General features: G+C 49.3%; 1 protein-coding gene across 1 annotated transcript; it reads left to right on the top strand.

Annotated features, from left to right (window-relative positions):
- The first annotated feature begins 11,666 nt into the window (after window positions 1–11,666).
- LOC121868494 (keratin-associated protein 10-6-like) lies at window positions 11,667–12,425 on the top strand. The gene has a single exon (XM_042369158.1). The coding sequence runs from the start codon at window positions 11,667–11,669 to the stop codon at window positions 12,423–12,425; it is 759 nt and encodes a 252-aa protein (XP_042225092.1).
- Window positions 12,426–12,840: the final 415 nt, after the last annotated feature.

Here is a 12,840-nt window from a genome sequence, read left to right as displayed (position 1 = left end):
ATGATAATCGGTTTATATTTGAAGGAGTAAAGGAACCATGGGTCATATATTTTGACCTCTCATGACCTTGAACTTTGACCTTTGCATCTCATAGTCAATAGGCACCTTCCTCTAGCCTTAAACGATGTGATTCTGAACTTTGGTGATGATCGGTATAAAGGTGTGTGACCTATCGAAGGGACAAGAGGCGATATACGGACGGGCGGACGGACGGACGGACGGACGGACGGACGGACGGACGGACGGACGGACGGACGGACAGACAGACAGACATATTCCCCCACAAGATACATATAAGAATAACTTGACTAATAATTAAGTACTTACAGGAGAGAGGGGGAGGGAGAGAGAGGGGAGGGGGAAGAGAGTGGAGGAAGGAGAAGAGAGGTGGGGAGGGAGGGAGGGGGAGGGAGGGAGGGGAGGGAGGGGGAGGGAGGGAGGGAGGGGGTAAAATGTAGAAAAACTTTGTGAACGACATTAAGAAACTCACCAAAAGTCCTCCTCATCTCTTCCTCCTCCTCTCCTCTCCTCCTCCTCCTCCTCCTCCTTCTCCTTCTCCTTCTCCTCCTCTCCTCCTCCTCCTTCTCCTCCTCCTCTTCTTCTCCTCCTCCTCCTCCTTCTTCTCCTTCCATTCATTTTCTTTCCCTCTATCCTTACTCCTCCTCCTTCCCTAATTCCCTACTTCGTCTTCCTCCTTTTCCTCTTCCTACCTCGTCTCCCCCTCTTCCTTCTCTGTTCATTCGTCTTTCATCTATCTCCTCCTCCTTCTCTTCTCTCCTTTTCCTCCCTCTCTCTCTCCTTTCCGTCCCTTCTCCTCCTTTCTCTCCATTCCCCGTCAACCCCCTACCATCCCGTCAACCACTTAACCACTGGATTAGCCAATCTTCCTTCCCACCCTCCCTCCTCCTCCCTCCCTCCTACCTTCCTTTCCATTCACGGTTCAAGAACGTGTCATAAAAGTTTCTTTCTTAGACGATGATTTCACTCCTACCCTCCCCACTCCCTCCCTCCCTCTCTCTCACCGACCTTCCCTCCCCTCTCACCCTCCTCTCTACCCCCCCCTCACCACACAACTACACTTCACCCCTCAATCAGTGAATGGGGATCGATCCAATTTTCAACAGTTTACCCCCAACATTCATTCCATCTCTATCCACTCATCCACGACCTATCCAATCGCCCTCTATATCCATCCCGCATCTATTCAATTATCTATTTACGTCCACTAAACCAAGTCCTGTCCATCACAATCTATCTGCTTGTTTGTTTTGTTATGGAGTTAGTTCAGTTCAATCTAATTTCACTGGTTTTAATCCATATACGTACCTAATCCACATATCTGACCTGACCTGACCTCATCTGACCTGATATGACCTTAAACCTAACCTCAACTATGTTAAATAATCCCACCATAACCTAAACTAACCTTAATTAACCCAACCTAACCTAGCCAACAACCAAATACACCATCTGTACCGCACCATTATCCATCAAACACTATTTCCAGGCGCCATTATCCATCAAACACTATTTCCAGGCGCCATTATCCACCAAACACTATTTCCAGGCACCATTATCCATCAAACACTATTCCAGGCACCATTATCCATCAAACACTATTTCCGGCGCCATTATCCATCAAACACTATTTCCGGCGCCATTATCCATCAAACACTATTTCCAGGCGCCATTATCCATCAAACACTATTTCCAGGCGCCATTATCCATCAAACACTATTTCCAGGCACCATTATCCATCAAACACTATTTCCAGGCGCCATTATCCAGCGAACGTCATTTTCAGGCGCCATTATCCCACTGTAGACTTATTTATATAATTCTTTTCATCTCTAAATATAGTCACGAGTTTCTATACCTGGTGAAATGTGATACTCTGGGGTGACCTGGTGACCTATTTTGTGACAGGTGTGTTGGTGTGACAGGTGTGTGGTAGGTGTGTATTGGGTGTGTTGTGGTGAGTCAATCAGTCAGGTGTGGTGGTGATATTGTAGGTGTGTTGGTGGTGATGAGAGGTGTGTGGTGGTGAGTCAATCAGTCAGGTGTAGTGGTGACAGATGTGTGGGTGACAGGTGTGGTGGTGGTGGAGTATGTGGTGGTGACAGGTGTGGTGGTGTGTGGTGGTGGTATTGTGGGTGTGTGGTGGTGACAGGTGTGATGGTGTTGACAGGTGTAGTGGTGGTATTGTGGGTGTGTGTGGTGACAGGTGTGGTGGTGGTGACAGGTGTGTGTTGGTGACAGGTGTGGTGGTGGTATTGTGGTGTGTGGTGGTGACAGGTGTGTGGTGGTATTGTAGTGTGTGGTGGTGACAGGTGTGGTGGTGGTGACAGGTGTGTGGTGGTGACAGGTATAGTGGTGTGTGTGACCTACTAAAGGATCGATCATATGACCTTCTACCACATCCTTCCCTCCCTTCCTTCTACCTTCCCCCCCCTCCCTACCCCTCCTCTTCCTTATCTAATATCTCTCCCTCCTCCTTTCCCTTCTTCCTTCCCTCCTCCTTCACTTATTGTCCACCTAACTCCCTCTTTTTACCTCCATCTCTCCTCCCTCCCTCACCAACCTCTCACCCCCTATCGGAATTCCTCCCCCCCCCCTCCCTCCTCCTTCCTTTAAGAGAATGTCATGAGAGTCTGTGTGTGTATGGAAGGGGGAGGGGTCATCTTTGCCCTCCCAGAAATATTCCCTCCTATCCTATTCCTCCTCCTCTTCTTCATTCTCCTCCTCCTCCTCTCTTTTTTTTTTCTTCTCTCTCTCTCTCTCTCTCTCTCTCTCTCTCTCCACCCCAACCAGAAAATGTCACGGTGAGGGAAGGTTGTCGGTGGGGGGAGGAGGGAGGGGGGGGAAGAGAGGAGCTTGAGTAAGGTTCATGAAGAGGGAGCCATAATCCCCCTTCCCTCACCCCCCTCTCTCTCTCTCTCCCTAAGTCACACACCAACAGACAAACGCACAACCACAGACCAGTAAGATCACAGACAGACAGACAGACAGACAGACACAGACAGACAGACAGACACAGACAGACAAAAACACACAAGACACGAAAATAAACCAATGAAAAACAAGAGCTTCAGCCCAATCAGCCAATAAAAACTCGAGATAGACAGACACGCACAAACACACACAGCCACAACGACCAATAGGAGGACAGACACAGTTACGTACACGCACAACACACACACACACACAGAGAGAGAGAGCCACTCACCGATGCTTTTTAATTACGGTGTATAGACAGGAACATCAAAGAGCTGGCCGGTTCATATGGCTACACACACACACACACACACACACACACACACACACACTCGTATATACTTAAATAATCTCCTCTCTCTCTTTCTCTCTCTCTCTCTCTCTCTCTCTCTCTCATCTGTAGACAAAACACCAATAAGAACACCATCTCCCCTCACAAACCACGCCCCTCTTCCCCATCCACCCCTCACCATCCCCCTCACCCCTCACCGGCCCCCAGTAGGTAATTAAAAAGAGTTAAATGAACCGGTTTTAACAATACTGGAAGCAACACAAACCGGATAATAACGGAGGATATATCGTCCGGTTGCGTGAATCCAGTACTGGAGCTAAGACCCGTCTTTATAAACAAGCCAGTAAGCCACCTATTTCAGATAACTGCAGGTGTCTAAAAAGCCAGTAAGCCACTTCAAGATACGTGTAGGGAGCAAAAACCCAGCAATCCACCATTATACAGTTGTAGGAGCCATGAAACCCAGTAAGCCACATATGGAAGTCAATTGGAGTCTTATGAACAAGCCAGACAAACCCTACTGGCTTCCATACCTGTAGAACGTTTATACAACCCAATAAACCACCTCTCCCACCCTCCACCCCAGGGGCGGCTTACTCCAGCAGGCTTAGGACATCACCTACCTAAGCCCTGTAAGCTTGATGTATGGTGGCTTGGTGGCTTACCCTGGCAGTAACCTTGTGTGTGTTTTGTGTGTGTGTTGTTGTGTGTGTGTGTGTGTGTGTGTGTGTGTGTGTGTGTGTGTTGTGTGTGTGTGTGTGTGTGTGTGTGTGTGTGTGTGTGTGTGTTGTGTGTGTGTGTGTGGGAGAGAGAAGGTTTACATACTCTCAACGCATATGATCGCTACACCCTCAAGTACATCCCAACACAGCACAACACACCACCACACCCTCAAGATACAGCATACACACCCCTACACAGCACAACACAGCCTACACCCCAAGAACACAGCCTTACACACCCCTACACAGCACAACACAGCCCTACACCCCAAGAACACAGCCCTACACCCTCAAGAATACAGCATTACACCCTACACAGCACAACACAGTCAAGAGCACAGCATTACACACCCCTACAGCACAACACAGTCAAGAGCACAGCATTACACATCCCAACACAGCCCTACACACCACCACCCTCAAGAATACAGCATTACACACCCCTACACAGCACAACACAGCCCTACACCTCAAGAACACAGCATTACACACCCTACACAGCAACACAGCCCTACACCCCAAGAAACAGCATTACACAGCACAACACAGTCAAGAACACAGCATTACACACCCCTACACAGCACAACACAGCCCTACACCCCAAGAACACAGCATTACACACCCCTACACATCACAACACAGTCAAGAGCACAGCATTACACACCCCTACACAGCACCAGCCCTACACCCCAAGAACACAGCATTACACACCTACACAGCACAACACAGTCAAGAACACAGCATTACACACACCCTACACGAACACAGCCCTACACAGCACAGGAGGGCTGAAAAGCCTCCGAGCAACAATTCTCATTTACAGACTCTCAGGGCCGTATAACTAAGATGTACCGGCCACACTGCTAAACTAATTTACCCCCCTTGTGGCCACCTTCCTACCTGGCCACACTGCTAATAATTTACCCCCTTGTGGCCACCTTCCTACCTGGCCACACTGCTAAATCAATTTCCCCCCCTTGGCCACCACCTTCCTACCTGGCCACACTGCTAAATAATTACCCCCCTTGTGCACCTTCCTACCTGGCCACACTGTCACTCAATTACCCCCTTGTGACCACCTTCCTACCTGGCCACACTGCTAAACAATTTACCCCCCTTGTGGACATTCTCTGCCACACTGCTAATTTCCCCTCATGTGGCCACCTTCTTACCTGGCCACACTTCCTGTGGTTACATTGTCTACCTGGCTGCATTACCTACCTGGCCACACCGCTAAACTAATTTACTCCTCATGTGACCACCTTCCTACCTGGCCACACTACCTACCTGGTCACATTACCTACCTGGCCACAATATCTACATGACCGCATTATCTACCTGGCCACATTACCTACCTGGCCACAATACCTACCTGGCCACAATATCTACATGACCACATTATCTACCTGGACAATACCTACCTGGCCACAATACCTACCTGGCCACAATATCTACCTGACCACATTATCTACCTGGTCACATTACCTACTCAGTATAGTTATTTAAATACACTGTTTGGCCACCTATTAATTCCTAGCAGTAATCCCACAAAAATCCCAAGATGCGTCCCTATTAATCCCAATCCCCCCTCCCCCCACTCCCTATTAATCCCCCACTCCTATTAATCCCCCCTCCCCCCCTCCTATTAATCCCCACTCCCTATTAATCCCCCCACTCCATAATCCCCTCCCCACTCCCTATTAATCCCCCCTCCCCCCATCTATTAATTCCCCTCCCCCACTCCCTATAATCCCCACTCCCTATTAATCACCTCCCCCAAACACTCATAATCACCCTCCTCCCGCAGGTAAAACAGAAATTAACAGACAGGTGAGACAGACAGTTATACAGGTGAGAGACAAGTTAGACAGGTAGACAGACAGGTAAACAATATACTATAGACAGGTGAGATAGATAGATAACAGGTGAAAAAGCCCACTCTCTCTCTCTCTCTCTCTCTCTCTCTCTCTCTCTCTCTCTTCTCTCTCTCTCTCTCTCGTGGTTGTAATAAATATCTTCCGTATCGGTGTTCCAATCCACCCACACACCCCACACACACACACACACACACACACCAAACCACAGGACAAACAGTGGCATGGGAGAGAGAGAGAGAGAGAGCAGTTAAGGTGATTGGTGGGAGTGAGTGGTTGTGGCGGTGACCAGACCAGAGTATATTGCTCTTCCCTCTTCCTCCTCCTCTTTCTCTTCCTCCTCTTCTTCCTCTTCCTTCTCTTCTTCCCTTCTTCCTCCTCCTCCTCTATATCCTTCTCTTCCCCACCTCTCCTCCTTTACCATGTCCTTTCTTCCTACCTCTCTTCTTCTTATCTCATTCTCCTTCCTCTGTTTTTCCTCTTCTCCCCATCTCCTCTTCCCTTTTTTTATCTTTCCACCTCTCTCTCTCTCTCTCTCTCTCTCTCTCTCTTTCTCTCTAACACACACTTTAAACACTCTCTCTCTCTTTCTTCTACACAGAGGTGTGTGAATGTGTGTGTGTGTGTGTGTGTGTGTGTGTGTGTGTGTGTGTGTGTGTGTGTGTGTTTTAAGTTTTATGAGTGTACTCGCAACATTGTACACATAACAGAGTACACGTAACAACAAGAGTACAGTACAAGTAACAGAGTAGAGTACATATAACACCAGAGTACAGTACAGGACTCACCCAACACCTCAGTGGCTGTAAAAAGCGACTTTGATGATCCCGGTAAGAGCCACGGGTCGACCTCTGTATGGCTCCTGTAACACATAAACCTCTCTCTCTCTCTCTCTCTCTCTCCTCTCTCTCTCTCTCTCTCTCTCTCTCTTCGATGGACTAGTACTTGACAGAGACGACTGGATGAGCACTGGGCAGACGCTTATGCTCTCGAGACGTAATCTTAATGGTGTGTGTGTGTGTGTGTGTGTGTGTGTGTGTGTGTGTGTGTGTGTGTGTTGCATCATAATTACAGTCATGGCCCACCACCTTAATTACAGCGTGACCTCTCGTGTTACATGGCCAATTATCATACAGTCTGCATATTACAGCATGGCCAGTCATTACAAATCTGGCCATCCACTGAACTACATGTTGGTCCAGCTTATTACAACACTGGACCGCCGCTATACAAGTGTGGTCCATAATTACAGGCAGGACCACCCCCACCTGGGTTCTACTATTTGAAGTTAACTACCAGCTTTATTATCTTCAACCCATGATGAAGGAGGAGGGGGAGGGAAGGAGGGATGGAAGGGATGGAAGGAAGGAAGAAGGAAGGAAGGAAGGAAGGAAGGAAGGAAGGAAGGAAGGAAGGAAGGAAGGAAGGAAGGAAGGAAGGAAGGAAGGAAGGAAGGAAGGAAGGGGGGCTGTATGTAATGGCTCTCTTTAACAGGTCCAGGTCAGGTCAGGTCAAGTCAGGTCAGGGTCTAGTAGGACTGGGGCCCATCTGAACACCTCACACCTCCTAAAGATTCATGTAGGAGGAGGGGCGTGTAGAAGGGGGCGTGGTAGGAGGAAGGGCGTGGCAGGACCAGCTGTGTAGTACCTGGGTAAAATACTCCTTTACCTCAATGTTCCCGTCAGCTGATTAGTGACGTCATGGGCGGCACGTGAATGGTCGCTCCTCTGATAAACTCGACCAATCAACGAGCAGCGATGGCGTTTACGATAGATACTCAATTCTTCCATAATTTAGATTTTTGGGGGGTGAGGGGAGATTCGCGATACGATACGATGAAGTGGTGTGGCTGAGGATGTGACATGGTTAAAGATGTGACGTGGTTAAGGATGTGACGTGTTTAGATTGGAAAGTTTGATGAGAAAGTTGAATGTACATTTTATGTTGACGTGTGATTGGTGAGCGTCCGTCAGCCAGGCGTTGATTGGTTGGCGAACCCGATGGTGTGTTTTTAAAGCAGAGTCCACGAAGTAACCTAACCTAACCCAACCAAACCTAACCCTAGCAAACCCAACAAACCCTAACCTTAAACCAAACCAAACCTTAACAACAACCAAACCCAACCAAACCTAACCAAACCAAACCTAATCCAACCTAACCAAACTAACACCAAACCAACCAAACCTTAACTAACCCAACCAAACCCAACCAAACCTAACTAACAAACCCTAAGGCCAATATTTTTTTACCTTAATACCCGATAAAAATTTACATATTATAAACAGTAAATCAGAATAAATACTAAAATGAAAATCCTACAAGAACAACAAACTCCTTACGCACACACACACACACACACACTTCCTCTCCATCGTCATCATATCAATCCTCTTCCCCTCCTCCTCCTCCTCCTCCTCCTGCTCTCTCTCCTCCCCCCCCTCTTCCTCCTCCTCCAAGTCAGGGCAGGAAATTACACGCCACTAACACCGTCTCCAAGTCTCATTAGTGGGAGATAGAGATAGTGAGCCAGAGATAGAGAGAGAGAGAGCGAGAGAAATATATATAAAAATTCATTGATAAACTGATAAAACACACTTATACACACATAAATACATACCTACACACACACACACACACACACACACACACACACACACACACACACACACACACACACACCTGACAACTATAATCCATCATAATGTTCCATCATTTGCATTTCAGGAACGAATTAGCTGATGGTCGTGATATTCTGCCCATCAACACCGATCTGTCCGTTAATGTCCGTTAGTGTCCGTTAATATCCGTTAATGTTCGAAATTATCTGAATATTGACGCTGAAACTCTACCTGGATACATTCACTTAGCTTCAGTTAGGTTAGGTTAGGTTAAGTCCTCTGTTCCCCTCAGTCCCTACTCCTTCCCCTCAGTCTCCTCATCCCTCCTGTTCCCCTCAGTCCCCTCACCCCTCATTGTTCCCCTCAGTCCCCTCACCTATTCCCCTCAGTCTCCTCATCCCTCACCTGTTCCTCATTTCTCTCACCCTCCATTGTTCCCCTCAGTCCCCTCCTATTCCCCTCAGTCTCCTCATCCCTCACCTGTTCCCTCATTTCTCTCACCCCTCCATTGTTCCCCTCAGTCCCCCTCCTCTCTTCCCCTCACTCCTCTATTGTTCCTCTCACCCCTCCATTGTTCCCCTCAGTACCTCTCCTCTGTTCCCCTTACCCCCCTCAGGTGTCCACTTGTGTGTCTGATGCAGCTCTTTCAACATAACACACACACACACACACACACACACACACACACACACACACACACACACACACACACACACACACACACACTAGGGTAGTTTGATAGCGCAGTCGCTCCATCTTAGGCGTCGCCTCACCACCTCTTGACACCAATCAATATTCCGAGGAACTGGATAGAACCTGCCTCACCCCCGGTAGATGGGTACTGCAGGTCGTCCTACCATACTGCAGGCCGTCCTATCTCAGTAAAGACCGTCTTACCTCACTACAGGCCGTCCTATCTCAGTACACGCCATTCTACCTTACTGCACGCCGCTTTACCTCTCATTTCGCCGTCCTACGTCACTACAGGCCGTCCTACCTCATTACTCGTCTACCTCAATACAGGCCATCCTACCTCACTAAGGCCGTCCTACCTCAATCAAGGCCATCCTACCTCACTAAAGGCCGTCCTACCTCACTAAAACCATCCTACCTCACTTAAGGCCGTCCTACCTCACTAAAGGCCATCCTACCTCACTAAAGGCCATCCTACCTCAATACAGGCCATCCTACCTCACTAAAGGTCTACCTCACTAAAACCATCCTACCTCACTAGCCGTCCTACCTCATACAGGCCATCCCTACCTCACCAGGCCGTCCTACCTCATCCAGGCCATCCTACCTCACTAAAGGCCGTCCTACACTCACTACAGGTCGTCCTTTACGAGAGAGGAAAATCTAACTACAGATATAGAAGACCACATCCTGCCCCACTACAGGCTCGTGTGTGTGTGTGTGTGTGTGTGTGGAGTTCACTTAAGGGCAGGGTGGCTGAGTGGTTAGTGTATTCGCCTCCTGTTCTAGGTGTCACTGCTTCACGCCCAGGGCACCCTTAGTCACCAAGTGTAAATAGGTACCTGATTTTACAGATGAGCAAAGTACCGATTGTACCACCACTACCAGTTACTACCACAATCAGCCATAACCATTACTACAACCATCTGAACCATCATCAGTTCATCACCACTATCACTACCACCATCGGCACTAGCCTTTGTCACTACTACTACCACCACCTACTATTATTATTACCACTATCACTACTACCACAACTACCACCATCACAACTACCACCATCACAACTACCACCATCACAACTATTACCATCACAATTACCACTACCACAACTACCACCATCACAGCTACCATCACCACCAACCTCACTCACCCATACACAACAGTGACCCTGACCTACAACAAACAACAACAACAACAACAAACATTTACCTTATAAAAGAGAAGTTTATAACCCCTCTAACGTGACCTTGACCTCGTTAAGGTGGGGTCAGTGTGCTAATAACAAGATGGAAAGGAGTGTGGCTGACTGACTGAGCTCTCTCTCTCTCTCTCTCTCTTTGACTCCTTCCTCATTTTACAAAGTAGGTCCACTGAAGAGGAAAAAAGGAGGAGGAGGAGGAGGTAAGGGACGCATTACACACCCTTGAAGTAATTGCAATCATGTTGAGAGGAGGAAGAAGAGGAGGAAGAAGAGGAGGAAGAAGAGGAGAGGAAGAGGAGGAGAGGAAGAGGAGGTGAAGAAAGGTCCATGATGCAAGTCTTAAAAATTAATATTATTGAAATAAACTTTTTCCAGCACTGATACGGTAGTGTGTGTGTGTGTGTGTGTGTGTGTGTGTGTGTGTGTGGCTCAGCATAATCGTCTACCCAGCAGTAATAGTTAGCCAGTGCAGTTAGCGAGTTGTCCGGTCATCTTGGGATTATTCCATGACACACACACACACACACACACAAAATTAAGCACATCAAAGGCCCTTCAGCTGAGATTGAGGGAGGGAGAGAGGGAGGGAGGAGAGGGAGGGAGAGGGGAGAGAGGGAGGGAGAGGGAGGGAGGGGAGGGAGGGAGGGAGGAGGAGGGAGGAGGAGGGAGGAGGGAGGGAGGGAGGGAGGGAGGGAGGGGAGGAGGGAGAGAGGGAGGGGAGGAGGGGAGGAGGGGAGGGGGAGGGAGGGGAGGAGGGAGGGGAGGGAGGAGGAGGAGGGAGGGAGGGGAGAGGCGCAGGCATGTTTGGCAGCGTGACATCAGAGTACAGTTTATACGCTGCCGCCAAATTAAACATTGATAACACTCCCAGCTCTTTGATATTGAAATGAGAGACAGACAGACAGAGCGACATAAAGCGACAGACACACACAGACAGATACAGAGACAGACAGATACAGAGACAGACAGACAGACAGACAGATACAGAGACAGACAGATAAACAGAGAAAGACACAGACAGACAGAAAGGCAGACAAAAATCTTGAACATCTTACACGTAAATAAATACTGTCTTGAACTGACTGTCCCACCCGTACCTCAAGAGCCGTACAGTGCCAGAGCCATGCCAACAGTGCCACAGTCATGCCAACAGAGCCGTACAGTGCCAGAGCCATGCCAACAGTGCCAGTCATGCCAACAGAGCCATACAGTGCCAGAGCCATGCCAAGTGCCACAGTCATGCCAACAGAGCCATACAGTGCCAGAGTCATGCCAACAGAGCTGCACAGTGCCAGAGCCATGCCAACAGTGCCACAGTCATGCCAACAGAGCCGTGACAGTGCCAGAGCCATGCCAACAGTGCCACAGTCATGCCAACAGAGCCATACAGTGCCAGAGTCATGCCAACAGAGCTGTACAGTGCCAGAGCTGCCAACAGTGCAACAGTCATGCCAACAGAGCCGTACAGTGCCAGAGCCATGCCAACAGTGCCACAGTCATGCCAACAGAGCCGTACAGTGCCAGAGCCATGCCAACAGTGCCACAGTGCCATGCCAACAGAGCTGTACAGTGCCAGAGCCATGCAACAGTGCCACAGTCATGCCAACAGAGCCATACAGTGCCAGAGTCATGCCAACAGAGCTGTACAGTGCCAGAGCCATGCCAACAGAGCTGCATACAGCAGAGCCATGCCAACAGAGCCGTACAGTGCCAGAGCCATGCCAACAGTGCCACAGTCATGCCAACAGAGCCGTACAGTGCCAGAGTCATGCCAACAGAGCCGCACACAGTGCCAGAGCCATGTCAGTAGAGCTGCAGTGCCAGAGTCATGCCAACAGAGCCGTACAGTGCCAGAGTCATGCCAACAGAGCCGTACAGTTCCAGACCCATGCCAACAGAGCTGTACAGTGCCAGACCCATGCCAACAGAGCCGTACAGTGCCAGAGCCATGCCAACAGAGCCGTGCAGTGCCATGGGACGTGCCACGGAGAAGGGAGCGCCACATGTTGCATGTACGGTATGGCTTAGGTGTGGTGTGTGTGTTTGTCTTAGGGTACAGGATGGCGTACTTCCCACCCTGCCACCCACCCACCACACTCTCTACCACCCACTCACCACAATCCTGCGCCACCCACCACACTCACCACCCACAATCCTGCGCCCACCACCACCACCACCCCCCAAATCCTCGCACCCACCTCTAACCCACCATCTTCCACCCCTCACCACAATCCCATTACCCACCAAATCCTGCCACCTCCACCAAATCAGCCACTCACCACAATCCTGCCACCCATTACCACCCACCAACCACATTACCACCACCATCACCAACCACCACTAACCACCATCACCACGCTCACCAACCACCCTCACCACCAACCACTATCACCCAACAACCAACCCCTACCACCGCCATCACTTCCACCACCACCACATTCTC

This window comes from Homarus americanus, unplaced genomic scaffold, assembly GCF_018991925.1.
Source record: "Homarus americanus isolate GMGI-L3 unplaced genomic scaffold, GMGI_Hamer_2.0 scaffold59495, whole genome shotgun sequence".
NCBI lineage: Eukaryota > Metazoa > Arthropoda > Malacostraca > Decapoda > Nephropidae > Homarus > Homarus americanus.
The sequence above is the reverse complement of the archived record's forward strand: the minus strand, read 5'-3'. Positions and strand labels throughout refer to the sequence as shown.

Coding starts and splice junctions, on each gene's coding strand:
- LOC121868494 (XM_042369158.1), top strand. CDS start 11,667: ATGCCAACAGAGCTGCACAGTGCCAGAGCCATGCCAACAGTGCCACAG.